General features: G+C 40.5%; 1 protein-coding gene across 2 annotated transcripts in view; it reads right to left on the bottom strand.

The window, feature by feature from the left end:
* Window positions 1-26887, bottom strand: part of esama (endothelial cell adhesion molecule a) — a 62560-nt gene that overhangs the window by 5521 nt on the left and 30152 nt on the right. For both annotated transcript variants that reach the window (XM_020613537.1, XM_020613536.1), the window contains exon 2: window positions 4453-4604. In XM_020613537.1, coding sequence (XP_020469193.1) covers window positions 4453-4604 — 152 coding nt within the window. The remainder of the gene's footprint in view (window positions 1-4452; window positions 4605-26887) is intronic.

The following is a 26887-nucleotide window of genomic DNA, read 5'->3' on the forward strand; positions in this document are numbered from 1 at the left end:
GTGTGACTGTTGTTTTCGTGGTGTGTATCTAAAACAATTGGACATAACCTTACACATTAAGACAAATATTAAGACTAGCATTACAGTTGACACTAACAGCTCTTTGCCTGTAACCTTGACCTGCCTGCAGTCTGCACTGCAAGCACAGTTAACAGCCTGAGCTAGTCAATCTGTCCACTAACATTTCTAGACAACAAATCTCTGAATATCTATCTAACTAGGAAATAACCTAACAATTCAGAGGGATTTTTAGTCCTAACATCTCATGTCCAGGAAACTGACACTTGTTTAATTTCTCAAACATTTGGTGCAAAGCATTATAGAGTCAGTTGAGTTACATGGCACAGAAGTTGTACACTGGTAAAGTTTGCTCATAAAATTCACCCACTGGGGTTTTAAAGAACCGCATTACTATGATTTTAGAAAGACGTGATGTGACAGTGTGCCACTTCTGTGGGTCTAGATCAGACGTTTTCAGGCAGAAAATAAATCTAAATGAAAACAGAAGTAGCCTACAAATGAAATTTTGTAGGCTACTTCTGTTTTTTTTTAAGTATTTACTGTAATACACACTGCAATAGTTACCAATCAACCACAAATTGAAATCACATCAGATGTACAACTTATACATCATATCTTCACAAAAACAAAAACTAACTAGAATCACTGCTTCGTCATTGTATGCCTACAGCAACCAGTCAAATTCACACAAATGGGACTGACATGAGTTCACCGTGACCTTGACCTTTGACCTATGACCACCAAAATCTAATCCTTTGTGCCAAATTTGCTGAAATTCCCTTGAGAAGTTCCTGAGATACTGCTTTCATGAGAATGGGAAGGACGGGCAACCTTGAAACATAATGCCTCCAGCCAGGGCTGTTACTGTGTTCAACAATGTTTTTAAGTTTTGGTGAGCACAGACACAGTGCACTGTTGTGGAAGAGAGGCAGAAGACGTTATTAGAATGAGGAATACATTGTGAGCATGTGGAGTCAGGGCTGTCTTTACTTCTGTCCAATCAAACCAACTCCTCTCATCTCCTTTAAATAGCAGGGTGGAAACCTGACTGGCTGATGTCACCGATGTCAGGACAAGGAACTGTATGAGAGGACTGTAGACTGTATCTTCTCCTGCCAATTATGAACTCCATCCCGAAACTGACAATGAAAAAACTGTCTACTGTAGAAATACTGCTCATGAATGTTCACTCAGTAGTCTGCTAATATCACTGACCAGCTTCTGTGCACACAAGATAGAAAGTCTCTGATCCTGTAACCAGCAGAGCTTATTTAGCATAATCTACTCACTGCTGAAGAAACTTAGAAAAAATCAACTGCACTAGATTTCTAGGTCGAAGACGTTTCACCTCTCATCCAAGAGGCTTCATCAGTTCTGACTGACTGGTGTTGAGCCAGAGATATTTATCCCCCTCGGTGTGGTTTCAGTCCTTTGAAGGCCAACAATGTCCCTTAACAACTGAGTCATTACAGCCCAGTATTGGTGAGAGTCGTCACCTGTCTTTGAATCCTCCCCTGTCGACCGACGCCTATTGTCCTGGTGGGCATGTTTGGGCAGAGATCTCAAAACAGGATTGTAGATGGATGACAAGTTGTGTCTTAGTCCACCACCCCTATTTAGTGAGGGGTGTTTTATTTTTACAAAAATAGCTTCCTTAACTCCTCTCTCAAACCAGCGATGTTCTCTGGAGAGGATCTGGACTTCACTGTCCTCAAAAGAATGCCCTTTGTCCTTCAGGTGGAGGTGGACTGCTGACTCTGGTCCACTGGAGTTGGCCCTCCTGTGTTGGGCCATGCGTTTGTGAAGCGGCTGCTTAGTTTCACCAATGTACAAGTCGTTACACTCCTGACTACACTTAATTGCATACACCACATCACTCTGTTTATGTCTGGGTGTTTTGTCCTTCGGGTGGACAAACACGTTTACTCACAGCTGCATCCAGTGTGTGAAGTCCACGAGGGGCTCACATGTAACTTTATAAACGTTTCATTGTTTTTAAAATAATACACTAGTAATAATACAGCCGGAGGAAAATTGCATAATGACTGTAAAATAGCTGTACATCTAGGTTTTCAGCATTCTGTAAAACACAACAGATGCTTTCAAATCAGACCCTGTGGTTGCACAAATCAATTTGACGCATAGCCCCGCTTACAATGATTCAGTTTCTCATAAAATGGCACCATGTATGTTTGTGTAATGTGTAAGCATCTTGTTCAGTCAACCTATCACATCTTCTGTTTTTAACTTTTCCCCTATCTTCTCTTCAAAAGCATGATTTAATTGGTCAACGTCAACCAGGATGATGTAGTTTATAATAAATGTCATGAAGCGCATGTTTAACCTCAGCCATGATGATAGACACTAAGTTGATTTTCCCTAGACACAGCATTTTATTTTCACAAAAGGCAGACACATACTTTTTGATTCAAATGAATTTTATTGCTCCAAAATATTTGTTCAGAAACAAATCATGAATACACCGTCTTTGCAACACCAGCACAGCAAAACGAGAAATCTGAAAATTCAGCACTAGATGGAAAGCATCTTTGCATTTTCACCTCAAGCAAGTTTAGAAACACTCACATCTTTTGTCACAGATAAAACACAAATTAAATCAGTGAATGTGAAACATGAATCTCTCTGTGCACAGTTGAAACAGGAAGATATCACTGGGTATTGTTCTGCTACAAAACGTTCAGACAGAGCATTTCTCACCAGACCCAAAGCCTCATTCAAACTGATGTTTTCCTGAAACTTGGCATCTGCCAGTATTATTCAAAATGCTGTGAACTCTTTGTTTGAGCATGTACAAGCACACAGATTTACCGAAGGTGCTTTCACAGCTGCCCATTTCTTCATCCAGTGTGTTTTGGCTTCAGACAGTACTTTATGCCTCCTGACCTCACGCACAGTGTCTTCCAGGTGATTCAAACTGGCATAAATCTGCTCTGTCTCCATTAATTCATGAAGGTAGGCCTGCACAGCTCCACAAACACGGTTAGGGTGTGGGTCAAAACTTTCCAGTGTCAGGATTTCCAGAACTGTGGGTATAGACTTGGGGACCCACGGTCTTCATACAAGGGCATGGAAAGAGACATTAAAATACCATTTAGGGAGAGGATCTGAACAGGTGTGTTTAGATAGTTCAGCGCCATAAGTGAGATGTCACCACCAATTTAAGGATCTCTACCAAAGTCAGCTTAATAATTCGAAGCACATAAACCCTCCACTTCGTCTGTGCGCTCTACCTCAGCAGAGTCAGGCTTTATTCCAATGTCCACCTCTCACTGGCCACCACAGCGGTCGGAGTGTCCAGGGATGGCGGGTAGCAACTCAAAGTCATTTCGGTGGTCTGCAGACCGTATGCTGGCGAGGCAAACTCTTCCTCACTCTTCGCTATCAGCGGTTCCTTCAGGTCCATGGTCCTTCAGGCTTCAAGTGAGGGCTGCAGTGCTCTAAACAACGCCACTGCACTCTAGCTTCTGCCTCTCCCATACATGTTCACTGTAGCTCCGCCTCCCTTATAAATGGGCGCGCCCACGCGAGGTTGGGTTAATCACCTAAGTCACATGTTTGTCATAAATTATAGTGGCTAACTTAGTCTGGGGGTGTTGCGCTGTCCTTGAAAGATGAAAGAAGATTCCATGTAAAATAATAAAGCAATAAAACTCCGGAAAACAGGATGTTTTGTTTGACAGGCAATGTATCCTATTACTCTCTCACTGAGTGTAGTCCTGAGAACCACACCAGGGTTGTAGCCAGATCAGGCTGTATCCTGTAAAGAGATGGTGGGAGAGAGTTGTGGTAACGAGATTTTCCTTTGTTTTGTTGGTATTCTGTTCTTTGTATTCATCTTTTTGGCTACAAATGACACTAGATGGCTGTCCAGGTACTTGAAGAAAGCCTCGCTTTTAATCAACTCTTTTCCAGTTTCCCATTTTCTTTCTGTGATCCTCTTTTGGGTTGTCCATCTGTATAGCCCAGTAATCTGCCTGAGGTGGACACATAAGATGAGCCACAGCCAGTTCTCCAGGTAACGGATAAGACAGGGTTGGGTTGCTTCATTTAATGCAAAAATGATTCAATAAATAATCTGATGTGGTAAAACATAGATAGCTATCTTAGCCCTAATTTCCTAATGAAAAAAAAACAGTTGTTATAATATGATGTGTTAAAGCAGTAAAGAAATAATACAGCGCTTCTAAGAAAGCTTTAAGCCTTTTATTCTTGGAATAATTTTGAAAGGTTTGTGCCAGACTAACAGGTATAAACAAACAAACGTCCTTCATAACTGTAATCTCAGATACTACAGCCACAGATTTTATATTTTACAAAGATTTTACTTCTGGGCTGTAGATACAGACTGATGTATCTCATTTCTGCGGAGGGTTTATGAATGTGCGTAGTTCTGCCCCTTCACTTCCTTACCAGCTGGCTGTTGTTGGAGACAAAGTTCCACAGAACAGTATTGGTGCTCAGGTCACTGCCTGGGGCTGGGATGTACGAGGCCTTCAGCACCACCATCTGATCCTTGATCGCATCCATACTCGTTTGGGGCATCTGCATCTGAGCCAGTATGCCTGGATAGAGACGGGTGGAGTGAAAGGAAAACTGTCAGTGTGAGACTTCTGCAAAACCAACCAGGTTTTCATCAATACCTACTGCAAGCTGTGAGGAATCTGTATTTATACCAGCACTGAAAACTTGACAAAACTTGACATTCAGCCACAGCTTTCAATAAAACAGCCACACATGTTTAAATAAATTATGGTTAGACCATATACAGTTCTCATCACAATGACTAATAATGAATTGTGGTGAGTACGTCTAACAAAACCATCCATGTCCAAACCCAATTTTCTACAGGAATATCATAAACAAATTGAGTCTGAGGTACATAACACATAAGAATATAGAAAACAAAATGTTTGGTAGAATGTTTTCAACAGTTTTGTTTAGAAGGAAAGCACATTTACCATCATAACATTCTTTCCCAAAGCTTTTCAAACCAACCAGACTCGGGAGCGTATCCATGCAGGCAGGCACTTGTGGAGGTTAAGTCTTCATAATTCTACAGTACACAACTTCTGACTTTATGTTTGTCACCAGCCAAGCAGAAACACATTCCAGAATGTCAACTGACACAAGCTGTTTTTATCATGCTACTCTAATAATTGTATTTGTCAATCTGCATGTCTGTAGACATGCATTCACATATACTCTGCTGGGTATATACACACAGCATTATAACAACCTTCAGTCTGTCATCTCTTAAAGACTTGATCTGAGGGAATTATCTGGGACATTATGTGGCAATGATATGAGAACAAAAGGGAAAAAAGATCTTTGTTGGGGCTTAAATACATAGCGCAGTCAAAAATGCAAAGACAAAAGGCAAAACCTGAAATATCTTTGGTCTACAATGTCACAATATTAACCCATGTGTTTTCCCTCCTTTCTACAGGTACAGTAGAAATTGGTGGCTTCTCAGACAGCATTCAAGAAAAGACAAGGTGTGATATTACTATCTCCTTCCTGATGCAATGTTCTTCTTTAGCACTAGTACAGTACATTATTCGTCAATGACAGGAGAAACAGCACAGTGGCATGGTGGCTAGCGCTGTTGCCTCTCAGCGAGAAGGTTCCGGGTTCAGGCCCCGGCCGACCCGGGTCCTTCCTGTGTGGAGTTTGCATGTTCTCCCTGTGCGTGCGTGGGTTCTCTCCGGATGCTCCGGCTTCCTCCCGCAGTCCAAAGACATGCAGCATAGGTTGATTGGTGTCTCTAAATTGCCCATAGGAGTGATTGTGTGTGAGTGGTTGTTTGTCTGTGTGTTAGCCCTGCGATGAACTGGCAACAGGTCCAGGGTGTACCCCGCCTCTCGCCCGCAGTTGGCTGGGATTGGCTCTGTGACCTTGTTTGGGACTAAGCGGTTTCGAAGATGGATGGATGGATGGGTTTTGCTTGGGTTCAGCTCATTACGGCAAAGTGAAATCTCTAATAACTTGTGAACCAATCCAAGGCAGTAAAGTAGTAACATAAGAAGGCTAGGTTGAGTTATCTGGGGTGGTCTGAAATTAACCACTGAGGGACTCTTGGCAAAGTAAAATGCAGTGTTTATTTATGGCCAGAGCGTGGCAGCAGAGAGCCAGAACAGCTCTGCTGCTCACAGGAACAAAAGTAAAATTAATGTGGTTTTCTGTTTATTGGTAATTTCCACTTTTTGTTTTGTGTTTCTGCTCAATGACTTAGTCTATTATTGTGTAAATGGTGACCAAATAGGTTGGGGAATAATAAAATATTTCTTTCTTTCTATCTATCTATCTATCTATCTAAAATGACTTGATGTACTGTACACATTTGGCAGAGACGGTGTTAATGCTCTGTGGCTGGCTGTGCTTAATTTATGTTTACTGTAATTAAGGGTTTTCTCAAATAAATGGCATCTTTTGGTGAGAAAAGACAAACTGGATCATGTTGATTATCAAGCAAGAGGGTACATCTCTTTTACTTATGCCCATCCACAAAAGGCATAAAGTATAAAAGAAGAAGAATACAGCGGGAGAGTGACACACAGACACACACTTAAAGCAGGGTGACTGTTATTTTTTCTATTTTATCCCTTTGTCTTCCCCATCAATCCCCCTCAAATAGCTTCTCCCCTGGTGTTTCCTTCTGTTCTCTCATCTCTAACCTTTGCACCTCTCCTCTAGACAGGAGGTGTCTTTGTCTGCCAGTCTCTTTCTGCTGAAATGATACCCAGCATAGAAGAAAGGTACACGAGAGCGATGTTTGATCAGTCTCCCACAGCTGATAGCTCTGTGTATGCATGTGAGTTTACATTCAGCAGAAAATATGCAATATCATAATGTGGCAGGTGTATGAGCCTTTTAAAAAAAGCATGTATGCTACTTCTTTGTATGTGGTGTTGTGTGTTTTAACTAGTGTGACTGACATGACCCTTCATGCAAGTACTAGTGCAAAAAGATGGAAATCTAGTTAATGACACTTACAATGTCCATCCACTACACTGCACCCCACAAATAGAGAGTTTAAAGACACAATGTTTATTAACAGATGACCATGCATACTATATTAGTGTACCTCAGAGAGACATTCCTACTCATAAGTGCCCACTGTTTGGGTGCCACAGTTTTCACAAACTAGAATATTTGTCCATTCAAAGGAAGTGATGCAATTAAATGTAAATGCAAAGTCCAATCCAAAACTGTTCTGCCCAGATTCATCAGTGTCAGCTGAACCTCTTCACTCCCTGTGCATCAGCTAGACACTACAAAGAAGAAACTCAGTCTTCTAATGTCATGGTACATGACTTCTGGGTATTGAAGTCTTCCGTATTCAAGAATTGCCTAAGGCTTTCTGCCGTCTGGGGCCACAGACTTGCGGAGTTCCCCAGTGCTGCATTAAAGTCACAGTGAAATTGCAAGGAAGGTCTCAAATCAAACAAAAAAATAAAATGAAATACAACACTCATATTTTCATTTAATGAGTGCATTTACTGTTATTTCACTTTTTCTTTCTTTACATTAATTTGTTCTGAGTACAGCCATGTTCATGTGTAGGTCCTGCAAGTCAAAAGAGTACCAGGTCAAAAGCATCAATAAGATTAAAACAATCTTTAACCAAAGGCTGAGTCTGACAACAAATGTGAATATTAAAGTCACCAACAATTAGGACCTTGTCATATTCCATCAAGTCAGGCAGTAAATAAATCACAGCACACTCAATTGGATTAGGTGATAACCGTTCCCAGGCATTGAGTTCCAAGCTAATAAAACAATGCACTAAGGGTTTTTTAAAAATTGCCACTGTTCCAGCACCTCATCGACTGATCATTGATTAGATAAACAAGGTGCAGTCCTGGGGTGCAATCTCTGTGGGTATATATGATTCGGAGGAGTTTAGCCAGGTTTCAGTGATACACAAAAAGTCGAGGCAATGAGAAACAAAGAAGTCATGTAAGGTGAAGGTTTTGTTTGTCACCGATCTGGCATTAACCAGGGCAAACCTCAGAACCTGACCACCATTTAGGTCCAGCTAAGGTGAGTGGCTCAGGGGCGACTCTTAAACGATGTAGAGCACTTTGGTCAACAAAGGTGCTTTTAAAACACTTACATAATTTGTTTTAATTCATTAAAAATCTTCAAGTAAAGTCTGACATTTTAAATCTTCTGCATGTTAAGGTGGTAGCACTGATAAGCCTGTAGAAGATGGCACCCTTGTTCAACCATTATGAGTTTTTACTTACAACTCTTGTTACAGTGCAGTGCAATAGGCCAGCTGCATTTAAATACACATACACTGTACATCATACAGGTAGTCCCTTGGTCTTCCAGAAAAACTCTTGGACAAAGACGACTGGCTTTGGAAATAAGATATGTAGAAATAACCTGTGGTTGTAAGTAAACTCCAGCTGTTAATGATAATAGTAGACAATCATTAATTCAACAAAATTCTAAGTTGATTGATGATGATGATTCAGAATTGAATGATGTTCAAGTTAACACCGTTCCTGCTGTCTTGGCACAAGTGAAATTAGATCTGCACCAGTCCACTGTGCACACAGCTCTCTACAAAGAGGAGGTGTACCTATCACTTTCTCTGTCACTGTGGAGACGGATGCAGTGGATAAGTGACAGTGATGAGAGACAGAGAGTGTTTAGGCTATAATCCTTCAGGAACACTGCTCTGTAATACAGAGTCATGCTAATGAGTTCATTACAATGTAGACAGAGTTAAGGAAGAAAAGGAATCTTAGTGGAAGAAGGAGAGGTGCTGGAAAAGATGAGAAGCCAGAAGAGAAAGGACAAGAGACGGTATTGTGTCACTTGCTCTTTAGACCCTCAGAAGATATGCTGCTGTGGTGAGAGGCAGTCCTCTTGTCTGGAGATGTGCTGACTGATGGGTGGATGGTTGGATCAGTGGATATGACAGAAAGAGGCTTAATCATAAACGCAGTGAGTCACTGTGGAGCGGCTCTCTGATGATTGCAGGAAGTCAGTAACAGGCTCTAATAAGAGTCTCAGAGAGAAGGATGAATGAATCAGTGCCCAGGCAACACAACACAATTACTGAGCTGTAATTGAGATTGTGAAATTAGCATGAAAGTAATGCTAGGCCAGTGCACAACAGCAAGATTAACATTTTGGGAAATATGCCTATTTATTTCTTGTCAAAAGTTAAATGACCAGATCAGTGCTGCTTTCATGACAGTATGTCAAATACGAAACTAGAGCCAGCAGCTGATTAGCTTAGCTTAGCATATATCACCTGGCTCTGTCCAACGGGGGATCAGCTCACCTGGCTCTGTCCAAAGGTAACCAAATCTTCCTATCAGCACCCCCAAAGCTCTGTTTGTTGACTCTGAGGGTGATGTGCCAGACTTTTTCTGTAGCTGCTCCCTCTCTTTGTGATGCACTAAGTTAACTGTCTCCTGGCTGTAGCTTCATATTTCATGGACAGATACAACAGTGGTAGCAATCTTCTCATTTAACTCATACCTACTCATACTCATACCATACTATTCCTTTAAGACATGAAGTTATTTCTGGGAACTCCAGCTTTGTTTGAAAACGGCGCTTATTTACTATTGTAGAAAATAAAATGTAGTCATTTATTCTTAAACTGTGAGCATACAAAAGTTCCCCGCAAGGATCACCCAGACACCAACAGTTCACTGTGGGACATGGGCCAAATCTTCAGCTCCTCATTAATGTGGATGGGCTACTCTTCATGACTGAGCCTGATCAGACTGGCATATTTTTCCTTAAAAATCTTGCCAAGTGCAGCTTAAAGAAGATTTCCTGAGATAATCCTTAATTCTGATTAGAGTCTACCTCACTAGAGTAAAAAATAAAAGACTATATGAAGAGATGGAAAATGGAGGGATAAATAGAGAATGAACAAGGCCATAGGGATCACATTCATAACATTCAGTCTTCACTGTTAATTTGGTCACTGAGTCTTAATCTTTGCCACAGTGGCAGGTCTGAAATCTGCAGGAAGACTGGCTTTAAATATTCCATGGTGACTGATGGCAGAGCAGATGGAAGAAAGGTCGCTCAGCATAAAAAGAATGAAGGGAGTAATGAGGTCTGGATGAGTCTGCAGGTAATGGGGAATTTCACTAAGTCTGATTTAACAAGGTGCTTCATGGTTAGGTGGACAAGCTTTAATTTGTCGCTCTGCCATTATAGGTGACAAGACTTGTAGGGCCAAGAAACATCATAGTAGGATTCATAAATTGGATGTGGGGATTTGGTTAGGCATGCCAAGTGCTGCTGTAATCAGGATTGATATGAGTAAAAACAAGAAGGACAACACTGGGAGTAAATAATAATAAACTGCGGCCTTTAGTTTCAAGGTGGAGCTAAGATGAAATGATGAGTTGTGTGGCCTTCAGGGAACCTATGTGTTAAAATGATTTGATCAATTTACTCCAGAATCATTAATCATTATATTAAATAAAGATGAAACAAGATCAACCAACAAAAACTGAGCTCACTAGTTCCCTTCATAATATTCATCAACATATCTCATAGGGTTTAATGAGGTTTAATGATTTTACAAGAAGTTTAATATTATTCACATTGTTTTATGTGATTTCCAACATCAACATATATTTTTAAAATACTGTTAAAATAACTCTGTTGACTGTATATTGAGTGTTGAGTGCTCCTCTGTGCACCGTGGAGGCATAAAAAGAGCCTGCTCTTTTACCTTGATGAAAACAGTTTGCTGTGTCTGTTTCTGTGTTCAAATCTCCCAGTTATAGGAAACACTTCAGATTGAGCCTGAATAGTTTTACAGGCCTCAGTGTAGATAAAGCAGAAGACAAGCAGCCTTTGATGAGGGTGGCCATAACTAGCGTCTCTCATGCTAAAAAGGTGGGCGGGGTGGGTCGGTCACTTCCTCTGAGAGCGTTATCAACTACTTTGAGTAAATGTCCACAGCAAGTGAGGTGGAGAAGTGGATGGAATTTCAAACGCATCTGTTCATATTGTTTAATGGTTCAGTGAAGAGATCAGAAAATGACAGGATGACAACAAGAGTGATAAAAAATAGAGAGAGGGGACCAGGAAACAGTGATAAATGATCAGCAGTGTTCCCATAGAGCAGTGGTCCCCAACCCCCGGGCCGCGGACCGGTACCGGTCCGTGGATCAATTGGTACCGGGCCGCACAAGAAATTATTAATTATTTCCGTTTTATTTATTATCTGAGTCTGAACGATCTTTTATTTTGAAAAATGACTGTATTCTCTCTGTTACATCTCGGTCACTTGAGCGCCAAAACTGGCTTACTTGTGGACATATTCAGCCTGCTCAATGAACTCAATCTGTCACTTCGGGGGAAAATGACAACTGTCTTCAAGTTGGCAGATAAAGTAGTTGCATTTAAAGCCAAACTGGATTTGTGGGGACGGCGCGTCAACAGCGGCATTTTGGACATGTTTCAAACATTAGTGGGGATTTTGGGTGAGACTGAGCCTGAGCCTTCATTCTCCCAGCTGGTGCACGATCACCTGTCTTTGCTTTTAAAAGAGTTCGAGCGCTACTTCCCAACCACAAAGGACCCACGAACTGCCAAGGAATGGATCCGCAACCCATTTGTCAACAAACCAGGTGAATCCAGCAGGTCTGTGCAAGAAGAAGATCAACTGCTGGAGATCGCAAATGACGGCGGCCTTAAAAGTATGTTCGAGACAACAACTCTGTCGGTGTTCTGGATTAAAGTCATGACAGAATACCCTGAGATCGCAAACCACAGCACTGAAACGAGGGCTGGGGCTCAGGGCTCCCATTGATTTAGCGTTAATACAGTGGATTCACGTTTATTATTATAGTAACAATATGAAGAGTTACTGCTCACGGACAGAATAACTACAAAGTAACATTATGTTTGAACTGTTTACCTACAGTAAATTAATCAAATGATCAAAATAGAAATGAACTGTGGAAATGGAACATGAGTATTTAACAGTGGGAAAATAACCAAATGAATAAATAAATAAAAGTCAAAATTACATTTGATCATATTGTCTGTTTTTTCTTTAAGATGAGTGGCTAATGCGAGGAGACCAGATGAGGGTAAAGTCAGTCTGAAGAATCTATAAAAAAGAAAGTAAGCTGATGACAAAAATCCGATGTGCTCTTTTTGCCATGTTGCATGCACTGGTTTATAATTTCATCAGTTCCCCTGTAGTGTCACAGCAGCAAGGTGTCAGGCTTCAACACCAGATTATCAGGTAAAACGTTCTCCACCGAACACACACACACACACACACACACACACACACACACACACACACACACACACATAAACGCTGCTATTGAGCTTGAACTTTCCTGAATGTTTGCATACTGAACTCTGGAACTATTGACACCTTCATTCTCTTAGCCTACAGCTTGTTTGTTTATGTTCTGGCAAATGTTCATCATACTGTATATAAAGTCCTGGAAGAAGCTGAACTACAGTAAAAGTCCTGGAAGAAGCTGAACTACAGTAAAGCTGGCCCAGGGAGAAACCTAGTTTAAATTACAGCAAAAAAAGCCAGGTACAAATATTTAACTTGCACCTTTTTAGAGCATTTGACTTGAACGCTGGTCTAATAAAAATGGGCCTGTTGTCTTAATTGTCAGGTTTGTGACATCTGACATGTATAGTTTTAACAACTTCGACTTTCACCTTTTTAGACTGTGTGAGTTGTTGGAACACTGGTCTAAATACTTTTCTATTCGGTTCTGAATTATTTAGTCCTCCTACCCTCACATATACCGAAAATGCTTTCACATTCAGTATTGTCATTTATTATTATTTTATTATCTTTCATTAATTATCAGTATTTACCTCTAATGTGTAAACATGTGCATTTACAGTGGATGAATATTTGATTATTAGAGCAAAATAACCAACTTTTTCCACCTATAGACACAATTCAGTATAAAGCTGGATATATTGTATGGTGGTGGATATAATTTAATCTGGTAACAAGCCTTAAAACTACATTTTTATAAATGTGTTTCATTTGTTTTCAAGTGAAATTTACAAGACCATGGTTAATATGATTTACTGGAATAACCTGCATTATTCTGCCTGGTTTCAAAATGAAGCCGGAGACAGAAAGACGTTTTTACACTGAATTTAAGTGATGTCCAGGCTAGTTCTGCTGAGAAAAAGCAGGTTTGGCCCAGTGCAACATTAGCAGCCCTTTTACACAGAAAGAGAACAAAAACATTTCAGTATGAATTAAAAATAGGAGAAAAGAAAAATGAGAGCAGAGGAAAAAGATGCACATGGTAAAACAGTGGCCCAGTGAACATGAAATCAAATGAAGTCCAGACATCTGATTTAAAATTATTCCGGGCAAATGGTACAGAATTTCCACTTTTTGATCTGTCTGTGCCTGGGGGCCCGACTGTTTCAAAATTCTTCATCATCATAACCAATCAAACATGAACTTTTCTATGATATTAAGTAATTAATCCACTAGGGGGCTCTTGGGCAAAAATAAGCAGCAGGCCTTGTTACTGACCCTCCTTTCCTCTCAAACAATGACTGGACTCTACAGACTCCTCCTGGTCACAGAAATAAACCAGAAGTTAATCTCAGTGCAGCGAGGATCAAAACAGTGCTCACATTTTCTGAATCTTACTATTGTTATGTCGCCATTTTGCTCTCAAAAACACAGAAGTACAAGAGTACTCAAACACACAGACACAGGCAGAGCTTCTCGTCCACACAGAGGGGACTAAGTGACCGAGGCAGAGTTCATAATCTGATAACTGTGTGTGTGCTGTGCTTTCCAGCATCATTAAAGGAGAGACACAATGATGGGACTCATGGAGAGACGGACGTGTCATCTCTGTAAACAAGCCGCAAAACTACCAGCTACTCATCAGCTGGGTACACTGAGAGGAGAGGGGGAGAAGAGCCAAGCATCTGCTTAACTGATAGAAAGCAGGTAGTGTGAAGCCAGGGGTCTCAGCAGTGTGTGCGTCTGCAGCTGCAGAAGTCTCTGTGTGTATTCATTTGTTTATGTATGCCTCTATGTCTACCTACGATACACATCTCCACTGCTGGACTCTAGCCGTCTCCCTCAATAGCTGCAAACGAGCCTTGGGATGCATATTGAATGCTTCAATGTCTGGACACATCCTCGTCTGGCTGCTACATATACAGAGTGACATGTAGATCTTACAGTCCGCTGCACTGTGATGAAGATGCTGCTGCCTTTGCACATTGTGTGGCATTATGTACTCTATTTATCCTTGTCACCATGGCCATGTTCAAATGCACATTATGGAATTGCTTTTGAAATAAAACATAGTGTCCATAAAATCACCAAATGCAGGAAAACATTAGACATGGGTGAAGTGTTGCTGAGGGTATATGCTCTAACAAAATGCCATTTCATTGATGCTTCCTTGTGTTTGTTAGATTCCTCAGCTGTGTCCTCTTATCAAAGGCAATACCTATGGAATAAAAAAATCAAATAATTATCTAAAAATCTGTGTATAAACTTAATATGAGCTTTTGTACTATACACAAAAGAATTTCCCACATCAATGCATCATTTGTACTATAATTGAATGGTTATAAGTATCATGAGATGTAATCACATTATAGTGTTTTAATAATTTGCAGTATATTTTTCTTTGATAAACATGTTCATGTTGAGAAAGCCGATACTTAATCTTCTGAAAAAGATCAGTTCTAACACATTTTTGTGCTTTACAGCTAACTTGATTCTAATTGTCATATCTCCAAACTGTACTCTTATACAACAGTGTTCGTGTGCAGGTTTCTGACACTGTAGCAGCTGAGCCTTTAGCAAGAACAGAGGGAGTTTTGGTTAATTGGAGCCACTTTCCATCTGATCAAAACATCATGGGAACTGCTGGAGAGGAGAAATTACAAAAAAAATCTGTTAACTGACAGAGCTCAAAGCACTTATTAAACGCATACCGCAGATAAAAACCCAATCAAGTTCATCTGACGCAATCAGTCTTATCTGGTAATGGAAACAATGGAACCTCAATTCCAATCCAGCTTTAGACAAAAAAGAAGTCATGCCTGCAGCCATGCCACTAAATTAACAGCAAAAGTCTAAATCTGCTCTGCTTTCACCAATTAGAAGTGGGACTGGACATCTTTTGAGAAAAAAATAAGAAGAAGCAAAAGTTCACATTGTCTTAAATCAAATCAAAGACTTCCTCACACACACACACACACACACACACACACACACACACACACACACACGCACACATCCTCTGCATTGTGTGGATGATGACAGGGAGGAAAAAGCTGCGCGTCCTGATTGCTGTACTCCAGGATTAGCCTGTTTGTCTTGGTAGGTACTGTGAAGTTCAATTGCTGTGGTCAGATAGGAAGCAGCCCACACTGAGACACCAACAGCCTTTAACACACTCTGGTGGCTACTCCCACATACTGATTCACTGACCTTTTCTTAAGTGTTATCAGCAACATTTTACAGTGGGTAAAGCGCTAATACCACTAAGAATAAACTGAAATATGACTAAGCTTACTGCTCCAAAAATAAACAAGTGAAAGCTGGAAAATGTTTTTGATAAAATCATCAGTTCAGTTGGGCTCTGGACATTACACTTCAACATAACTGTAACTATTCTCAAATTAAACTAGACAACAATGAGATAACAGGCACTCACATCTCCTAAAACGTAGGAACACATTTATAAATTGGCATTACTTGGACAGACTGAGCACATATTCTCAATATGAGTGGCTACTTTGTCACCTGAAAAAGTGGCATAATACCGGTCCTGGGATGGAAATGAAAACAGCTTTGAACCTGGCTCCAAATCTTTGCCATCAGGCTCTCATCCAGCTGTCACTACCCAGCTTCTGGCTCTCACCTCGCTGTGTCACACAGCAGGGTGCACTGAGTGACAGCACTTGGTTTCCATTAACAATGAACAGGCAGCTGTCACTAACCCAGGGCTTTGTCTCCAAACTGTATGTGTGTTCAGCAGTGCAGAAATATCAGTTTCAGAGTTTTCAAGGGCATTGATGGTGACACATACAGATACATTATCTTCACTGTAAAGTTGTTTATTTTTTTTTACAATAACCAAACTTTGATTAGTAAGATGCAAATGTTTCAGGAACATTAATTTCCAAAGAATTAATGCTCAGCAATTTTCCCAGGGGGCGCCCAAGAGTATTGTGAGAATACTGGCTTACTGGTACTGTATACCCATCGGACCATGCAAGTAAAAAGGGACCAAAGAGGACAAATGGTTGAAATATCCCAGTTTTAAACTGTCAGGTAATATTCTTGGTATCAGTAATAAACAATGGGAATATTGTTGAAGAGACTGAGATGGTTTTGTGCAAGTTAAATGTTTGTGGCTACGGGAGTTAACACCATCCAAGCAGTTTAGCAAAATTTGCTGTACAAATTTATTTGTCAGCTTAATGCCTCTGAGAATGAAATCATCCTGAGTCTGTCAAATCTCAGATTTAGCACTACACAATACCAATTTAAGCTGTGAAGACATTGGTACAGCCATCTCATTTTTTCCTTTTTATAAATCATATTTTATCATTGTGCTTTTGTATGACATTTATTTATGTTTTATGCAGCTTTTTTCTGTAATAAAGTTTGATTTTAACTGAATGTTGCTAGCATATTTGACCAATCATGATTACCATAATATTACTAGCGATGGTGTTTATACTATGAGGAAATAATAACACACAAACAAAAAGTATAGGCACAACATAAGTCTTTTTATTTGTTATCATGATGTTCCAAAAATGCATCTGGAAATCTTTGTAGTATAGTATGTAACAAAGCCAGTGGTAGTATGTCATCCCCCACACGAGCTGCCATCTGGACCAATCAGTGCTAAGTATGTGGTGCCACTCGGGGTTAATCAGTGTGAAATGTGAAAACTACACACATGAGGCAACATTTCCTGCTTTTATTTTATATCTGAGCAGCAGGACACAGACCGGTCACTGGCACAAAGCACACAACTACAGAAAGAATAGTGAGGGTGGGAAGGCCGGATATGACTGCATAGTGCTGTACGACAGCGCATGCACATGCACAGATCCGGTGAAGACATTTTAATTTCCAGACAGCCAATGACAGTTGTGGAAATCTATTTGAACAATATGGAGAGATGTCAGGTGACAGGATCTGTTCAGGACACCTGTGCATCACAGGGAATTCAGCCCAGGGGTATTCTAGCCACTCTACTCCTCCTGCTAAAGCCTTACATGAAAGACAATGAGTGTGGAAATCATTTTATCTTTAAGCTAAATTATTAGTTTTTTACATGACCATCTATAAAAACTGTTTGGGCTAAACGTCCTTAAAAGTAAAATATGTTGGGGTTAAACATCTGCTTTTCCTAGCTTAAAATATTTATTTAATTTACAATAATAATTCAATATTTATTTAATTACTGACTCTCTGAAAAGAGAATTAATTAATATGGTTTTTACACTAATCAATATTTAGACTGATAGCCTTAAACTAGCTGTGGGGAGAAACAACCACTTTTCTTAAGCTTAATTATTTAATTTAGATTGAACATTAATCCTTACATCTACAAAATATGTAGAGAGCATCAAACTAAGTCTGCATGCTGCTGCTCTGTGATCAGTGCTCTGTGGGGATGCAGCTCAGTCCTATTCTCATGGGAAACCCAATAAAATTCTTTAATGTTGTTATAAACTATAAATCAGTGGTTAAAACCTTCCATCAAAGTGAGCGTAATACCTAAATGTGACATCATTTGTAATTATGCACCATCAAAGTTGATCTAGATGGAAGTGAAATGCAAAAAGTGGGCGGGGCTAAAAGGCCATAAATCATCACTTCACACCTCAGTTTGACAGACATTGCATTTGTATACTCTCAACTGAAATGTTATTCAGACAGCACACTTCCATCACGAGAAGCACAGGAATTTGATTGATCCTTTGGGGAACAACAAGCTGTGCAGCAATATGTTTTAAAGACACAAGAATGGAAGACAGACTTAGTTTTTGGGGAGATGAAAGCAGTTTGTCTGGCACTGATGGAGCAGACAAGGCCCATAGTGATACCATTTGGTCCTCCCATGGTGCAATGCACACCTTGCATTCAGTCCACCTCCTCTCTCTCAGAACTAGCAGATGTTGATGTTTTGGTGGTAGCTCAAGGTGTGTGTGTGTGTGTGTGTGTGTGTGTGTGTGTGTGTGTGAGAGAGAGAGAGAGAGAATTTCACCTGCCTTATTAGGGAGAAAGACCACAGGAATCAGGTGTGTGACTGTACAGAAAAGACACATATTCCTCATCATAGTCTGTCCAACAATCTTGACTGGCTAACCCCTCCACCCCGAAGGTAATTTAATTTCTAAAAGGATCTTAAGATTCTGACAGCATCCTCTTATTAGGATTTATAGCTTCAGTCTTATTCTAAGTGTGCTATTAAGTGGCACATAATGTATCTATTAAGATCTAACTGTTTGGCATGGGAAGTGAGTTTCTCCATAATTAAGAGCCTAGTCTTGCACATTCTTGAAAAAGACTAGGAAGGAGAGAGGAGGATAATGCTTGGAATTAAAAATAAGACATCTGCAGTGAAAGAGGGAGAGGCATTCATCTTGTTTTGACACAAAAACTGATAACATACAGGGTCAGAGGAGGAGGGAGAATGAGGTTGTCTACTGTGTAGCGATACTAATTGAAGATGTCCAACAACAGAACATGCTAATTTGACCTACCATGCTAGCAATGAAAGAATGTAGTGGAAACTTTCTCACCTTAGGTGGAATGTGATTATATATTGCTACAAGAGAGTATCTAATGGCTGAGATGAGGATTTTTGTTCACCCAGTGATTAAAACAAACAAATGATTATGTATGATCTGGACCATGGCATCACTGAATAGAATGGTGACTGACAATAGACGGTGAAGATGTTAATGAACCCTAAAACCAGAGATCCAGTAAATGAAAACTACCATGGCACAGAGCATGAGACGGGCCTGCAGGAGGAGTTAGATTATATTACTAAGATTTTGGTGGTTTTTCCAACACAAAACACTGAAGTGACATTCGTGGTAAACACATTGCCACAGCAACATAACAAACATACATATACACACAAACTGGAATCTTTACAGATCGATTGCCAGTGAAATTTCGAATTTGACTACATCATGTTTGTGTTTCAGTCTTGTAACAATCAGGTTCAAAATACTAAGTGTCATGATTCTGTCCCGCCTGTTTCCGTTCTTGTGCTTTTAGTTTGACATTGCCTCCTGTTTTTGTTTCACCAGTTTCGGACTTTTTACTTTACTCGGCACTCATTGTTTTCACCTGCTCCTGATTGTTTGCACCTGTTTTCACTGCATTATAAGCAGCCTTCTCCCACCAGTAACCTGCCAGATTGTTCTAGACTCCATCTCTAACTCTCCAGCATTAATCTTTGCCTGACTCTCTAGTTACTGACCCTGGATTTCGGTTTTTGACCACTGTATATTGCCTCCCCCTTCAAACCCGGACTGCTTATCGGACTTCCCTTTTGGACAACGTGTTTTGGATTCCTTGGATGTATGTGTTTGCTGGCTCTGACCCTGGATGGTATTATTGACCTGTAAGTGCGTTTCGTGTTTTCACCGTGTCTTGTATCGTTTTTGTTCTTGTCAGTGCTCTTAATAAAGAAACGGTGTTTCTTCACGTATCCTCGTCTGGCTATGTAATTGAGCTCACCCACGACAACATCGGCAGCTTTCCCTGTGTAATGCCATAAAACAAAACACTGGATGCATGGTCCATACAAACAAGATGTACTGTAGATATGACAAGAGACTGTGACAAGAGGAATTGGACTCTTGTTTCTTAGATCTCTGTGTGTGAGCCATGAAAACTGGACTAAATTAATGCTCAGGTCAGGACTAGAGTTAAAAGAACTATACTGTAGGTGTTGCTTCAGCTTTGTGAGAAACAGAGAAATGAGCTGAACAATAAAAATTTGAGTGGTGGTTAAACATTCTTACAGAAGAAACAGTACATGCTAATTAGCAAGCTGACAATCCCAGAGAGAGCATGTGAGGCTGGGGGTATCAAAAACAAACAAAAGAGTTCCTGGAGGCGGGAAGTGACAGGCAAAGTTCGCTGTCTCCAGAGCGGCAGATCATTTTTTTCAACAAGGAACTGTCTGTTTTTTCTCTATTACCAACTTGCTGACTCATAAAAGCCTTAAAACAGAGATAAAAGTCCTATTTATTTGCATGCTACTCTACAGTTAGAGGAGCTCAAGGAGAAGCATTTAATCTAAGAGCAGGTACATCAAGTGACTGAAAGGAGAACCTGACCCGATGTGTTCCACGCATAGAGGATTTAGTACCAACTTCCTTCAGGCCGCAGGTATAAATTTCACCTGCCTTAACTGTATAAATTACTGACAACACATTTCATGACCAGTATTTCTTATCACCACATGAAAAGACAATGGGACCAAGAAACTAAATGCATTTACTCTACTTACAGTAGGTACATTTTGAGGTAGGCTACTAGTACTTTGAGTATTTTCATGTTATGCTGCTACTTCTTCTTCTTCTACTTTCGACTGTTCCTGTTAGTCCCCACAGCGAATCAACAGTTCCCACCAAACCGATGATGCACACGCCAAACTTGGCCTATCCAAACTGGATGCCCTTCCGGATAATGGCCAACTTTGTAGAGTCTTAAATTACTTCTATTTTAGTTGAGTATTTCCATTTTATCCTACTTTATACTTCTACTTCACTACAATTTAGAAGTAAATACAATATATTTTAGCCCACTGCATTTATATCAACCTGACATTACTAGTAACTAAAGAAAATAAATTTTACAAACAAACCAGAGGCTCAGTTTATATGGCGTTATACGTTAAACTACCAAAATGTTTATTAAAAAAGCAGTTTTAGCTCCACTTGAACCGACTTACCATTTAAGTATTGCTCTCTTTGCAACAATGATATAATTTTATTATAACAAAGACAGGGACCACATTGCTTACTAAGTATTTTCACTTATAATTCTTCAAGTGTATAATGCTGATAGTGCTTGTGTACTTTTCCTTTTAATTAAGCATGTTTTCAGTATGGCATTGCTACTTTTAAATGTTATACAGCATAATGTAATTACATCCTATGACAATTCTTAAACATTTCATGATACCAAGCTGCCTGTCCTGTTATATTAAGAGTAAACCAGACACAAAGAAAGATCACATTTTGCTCTCAGTCTGTCTACAGTTAATCGATCACTGTAATCACGGTGTCCAGGGGATTTTGTGGTTGTCAGAAATTTGGCAATAAACATAGAGCTTAACTGTTTTGACTGCATAATGTGAAGTGACAAAAGTGGGTCAGTGTGGCTGTAACCAGAGTGTGTGGATACAGTACTGAATGAACCCATTTAGAACAAACCATTATTTGTTCTGCAGTTGTAACTGGAGCAATTATAATAACTTTATCAGTGACATAAAAGCAGACATTACCACACTAATGGCAAAATTCCCAACACTTTATTTACTGATTTCATTCTCTTGCTGTTCTCAATGAATGGAGAGACTATAATAGCACCAAATGCTAATCAGACCCCTGAGTAAGAAAGGAGAATCTTTTATGAATCCATTATGACCCAAGTCATCAGAGCTCAGTTTTAAATGCCAAGATTAAAGCAGGATTCCTACATTTACATAAATCTGCTGCAAAAACTCCCCCAACTGCCTCTTGACATCACTAAAACAGACCAAGATGACAGGCTTTTTAAAAATGACAATCCACTTTTGCATTGTTAAAATAGCCATAGGTCACAAAATGTCTCACTGTATTTCTGTTGTCAGTTTCTGCACAGGCAGGACAACAGAGCAACAGCTTTGACTAAACATCTGGTGGACGATAAGGGAAAAAAACGCATGTAGTGTTCATTAGTGTGATCACTGTGCACTGCATATCCAATCACTGCTCAGATCTGGTCCAGTAACATCAATTTTCAGCACCATCAAGTTCCTTTACACATTTGTGAAATGTTAATATCAGCTTATATCAGCTTATTGTCAATTTACGTTAAATGTCAGGCTTGAAAGTCTGCCCTCCAGGTAAAGAGCAACGCGAACTAAACACGCCCCTGTCTATTTCAGTAGTTTGCTAGATAATGATCACCTTCTCTTCTTTAAAGGAAAACGCTACCAGACAAGTTGCTTCCTAACACAGTAACACTTCTCTGCTACTGAGATCCACAGAAGCAGCTGGTGTGTGATCTAAAGCTGGAGCAGGAGTAAAACCCTCAACCCTTTTCTTTTCAGGTTTGAGTTTTCTAAATCAAACCATTGTGTAAGCTGCAACTGGCTCCAGCCGTCCAGAGTCCCTCAGGACAATGGACAATGGGGTCTAACTCCGGTTTCCAAGCACCTGTACGCTCATGCACATAAGCAGAAACAGGAGGCAGAAAGTCACACACTCTCCCCATGAGCTTAGACCCCCCCGCCACTTCATCAACTACCACTGCAGGGGTGCAGTTGCAGGAAGGAAGGGCATGGTGCCAGCTACACACTGGCTGGACTGTCTTTATCCTGCATGACTTAAAAAGAGATGATTTATTACAGTTTTTGATTCTTCAAAGGAGTATGAAGACATGACACAATCCCTGCTAGACTGAGGGTTAGTTCTATTTCAAGAAGAAATTGAGCCTTAGCACCATAATATATTGATCACCCACAAAAGACTATGAAATATTGCTGAGCAGCTGAGGTCTCTGCCACCTCGACATCACAGAGGCAGCAGACTCCACTGTCATTTCACCATATGTCATTCTTTACCAAATCCCGAGGACAGGCTGTTTCTTTCTCCACCTTGCTATTACAGTAGAGGCTGTTATTCACCAACAGCCTTGTGCCTTTTCTATTGAGTTGTTTATTTTGGCGGCTAACTCTTATCGGTGGATTGATCACTGTGGCCCAGAACTGCTGCTGGACGGAGGGGAGAGAACACCGACAGGAAGGAGGAATGTACTGAAAGGCCTTATCTGGGAGTGCCAGGCCACTGTGATGGGAAGTGAAATGTCAGAAAGGGCAAGAGGAAGTAGCACACAAACAAACACATATAGGCAGATGCACACAAATACACACTTCTAAGTGAACATGCACAAGAACACACGATCTTTGCTGCCTAATCGGCATAAGGAGACAGATAACTCCCATCTTTCTCCTGTCTCTGTGATTTCAGTTCCTCTATCTCCCATTTTTATTTTATTTTCTCTCTTTCTTTGATGAGCTAGCTATGTCTTCCTATTTCCCAGTGTCTTTATCAGTTGGTTTTAAATGGAATGGGGAGAACGGCAACTGCAGCACTGTGGTGCTCAAGGTCTAGTGAATATGAAACCAGGGGCTTCTTTGTTGACAGAACTGTGATAGATGTGTTCACAGATTGATCTTCATTGGATTCATTACACCCATAAGCTACGTTGATATGGTCATTACTGAAGAAGAGGTGTAATGAGAGTGGCAGTCAAACCTCATATGATGGAAAACCATGTGAAACAATGTTAAGTGAAGTCTGAGGAACAATAAAGTCTCTTTGCTTTAGCAACACACTATGTTTGCACCACAGCCACCGCCTTTTACACAACCCGTGACACATCTTGTTTCAAATCATATGTGATATTTATTTCTCCTCCATGATATGTTATGTTTGCAGTTGAATCTTCATAGTTACTTCTTCAGTTAATTCACACTTGATGTTATCTTCTTGATAGATCAATTCATTCATTTTCTACCGCTTAACCCCTGAACGGGGTCACAGAGCCAATCCCGGCTGGCAATCGGGTGAAGGCGGGGTACACCCTGGACAGGTCGCCAATCCATTGCAGGGCTAACACATAGACGAACAACCACACACACGCTCCTATGGGCAATTTAGAGACACCAATCAAACTAAGCTGCATGTCTTTGGACTGTGGGAGGAAGCCAGAGTACCTGGAGAGAACCCACGCACGCATGGGGAGAACATGCAAACTCCACACAGAAAGGTCCCGGGTGGGGCCCAGAACCTTCTCACTGTGAGGCAACAGTGCTAACCACTGCGCCACCGTGCTGCCCTCTTCTTGAACATGCATTTCTAAAATGATGAAACTTTCCAACCTACAACCGCAAGATATAAGTTACAGAGATTGCACGTACCTTCACCAAGGCACAACATTTGCTCACGCAAACAGGTCCTTTGTGAAAAATGAGATTGAGAGCAGCACAAAATGTGCCCTAAAATCCTTGATATGGATCATCATTTAGGGTATGATGGGCAGTTGTACTTGTGCATCCCTGAACATGTCAGGGTTCTGCCTTCATTACAGGCCAAGTTATGGCCTAGGTTAAATAGGGTTTTCAATGTGAACTGTAAATGGCCGTCAGATCCGGAATCTGGATCAGAACTGGAGGAAATTTGGCCTGGTGATACACATTGCCACCTGACATACTGTATGTGTCAAATGTTATCAAAAATGATTTTAAATGTTAAAGATGGGATATTTTTTTTGCATTATTTTTATGACCTTGCCCTTTGTTCTTTTTCAGCTAAAATCTAATCACTTCTATGGCTGGTCCTCACCAATGTATGATCCATCCAGCCGTTTGGCTGTAATCCTACTAATCAACACACACAGAACCAAAACCATTTTTACCTCCTTGGCCGAGGTAAACGTGGTGAATCCTTGCTTCAGTATGGGCAATTTTCAGAAGCCACTTTCCACTCTTGAACGAATAGATTTTACTCCAGATATACAGTACGGTAGAAATTATATTTAACAAGTTGAAAAAAAATCATAGGTTGTAGATGGAGGATTCGACAGTATCAATGCCACATGACACGTTATATGACTGTGATTACTGTGCCGCTGACGAAGTAAAAATGACCTAATGATGCCGCCCAATTATAGTCCAAACAGCAGCCACAATCTAATGATGCGCCATTTCTTCTTAATTTCCTCGTTTACTTGTACAGCCAACGGGGCCTTACAGAGCAGTGCAGCAAATGACAGCTCAGACTATCGAGGTCATTTACTGAGTGTTTTGAACAAATAGCTTTGTCATGCAGTAAAATACTCCTTCTAGAAAATAAACAACAAAAGACAAAAAAACAACAAACAAAATAAGAAATTCTTCTTTTAGCTCTCATCTTGTCATGTGTTCTCAGCTCTCTGCACCTTGTTAAAAAGAGTTTTGAGACCAGGCAACACCTCATTTTGTAACTCATCTTTTACCAGACATGAACTCAGAAATGTCTAACAACTTCACTAAATCCCGTCCAGACCTAATCTAGGTTATTTGGAAGCGTCGGATGCTGTAAGCTGTGAGCTTTCACAGTTGCAGTGGCATAAAGCCATAAAAACACACACGGCTGTGTGTGCACGGATACAAACATCCGCACATCAGCACACACACCTCTCGCTGACACCCCGGTGTCTGTTGGATTTTTGCCTGTGTGCTGGGCTGTCACTTGCTGTATGAAATAATGCATGGACTCCAGAGCAGAGCCACTTTCTCCCTCGCATTCTACTGAGTGGCCTGACAGCAAGGACCAGCTTTGTCACAACAAGCAGCTCGACTTAAAGCCCCCTTCAAACCAGGATCCACACCGCTGTGGAGACAGGAGCAGTTAATGGAACCCACCGGGTCTTCGACCTCCATTGGCATAACATGGTGAAATAAAGTACAGTGAACATTAAGAGAGGTAGAGGGTTAAAGTAGACACCAAAACAGCAATCTATGAACACACTGCGATTTCTGCTGACAAAGCAGGAACAACAATGATGCCTGACAGCACCATGTGATGGAAATAACAGCCACCATGCATAATGCAAGACACTCTGCTTCCACTGAACCAAGCACTCCGGACTCTCCAGGACGTGGCTGTCCCTCCTAAAAAGCCAGTCACTGTTGGGGGCTTTACAGTTTGTATGTTTGTATGACAACAGTCATCCCTCGACAGTTAGCGTCCACTGGGAGATGGGGTTGTAATTATTGAGATCTGAGATTCCAGTAGTGATAGTGATATCCTGTTTTAGCCTCAGAAGTGAGTTGCTCACACTTGATCTACCCATGGATTCCCAAAGGTGGGTGTCATGTTGCTTAATTGTTAGACAAACAAAGCAGCCGTGAAAGAAGACTAGAGGAAGAGGTTGGGCCCTCACAGCCAGGAGATAGGATCCCTACAGTTTCAGCTTTCAGGTTTCATAATACAGTTCAATCGTAATACAATCAAATAACATTTAGGGTATGAAGCTAATCTCTTTCATATAATAGTGTTCTTGACCTTTAGATCACAGTTGGCTGTAGTAGGTAGAGTGAGATGATGAGTCAGAGGTGTGTGTTTGGACACATCTCTGTATCTTTCTCTGTACTTGCTAAGCCGTGTCTACTTTGAGCAATCCAATCAATGTGAAGGATTTCATTTACATCCCTTTTGGAACTTTACCTCATCCATATATTTGAGTCCACTCAGAAATACATCACATTGCACAGTATAAGGATGGTCCAACTGCTCTTTTACCTGGTCACTGTAATCTGTTGTCCAGTCTTTGCTGACTGTTGTTAGGTATTTTTAGTCAGATAGAAATTGGATAGATACTTTATGTATTAGAAATGTTTAGTGGAGATAGGATGTCTAGTTAGACTGTTAAATGCTTAGGCATGCTTATGAGTTTCTACAGGGTACATCTGGTCAAGGATAACTAGAGAGAAGAGTTGATGACTGTCAGCAGACAGGATGTTTAATATTATTATTATGACGTGTAGAACTGTAGCCTTAGCCATAA

This window comes from Monopterus albus, unplaced genomic scaffold (genome assembly GCF_001952655.1).
Source record: "Monopterus albus unplaced genomic scaffold, M_albus_1.0 scaffold134.1, whole genome shotgun sequence".
NCBI lineage: Eukaryota > Metazoa > Chordata > Actinopteri > Synbranchiformes > Synbranchidae > Monopterus > Monopterus albus.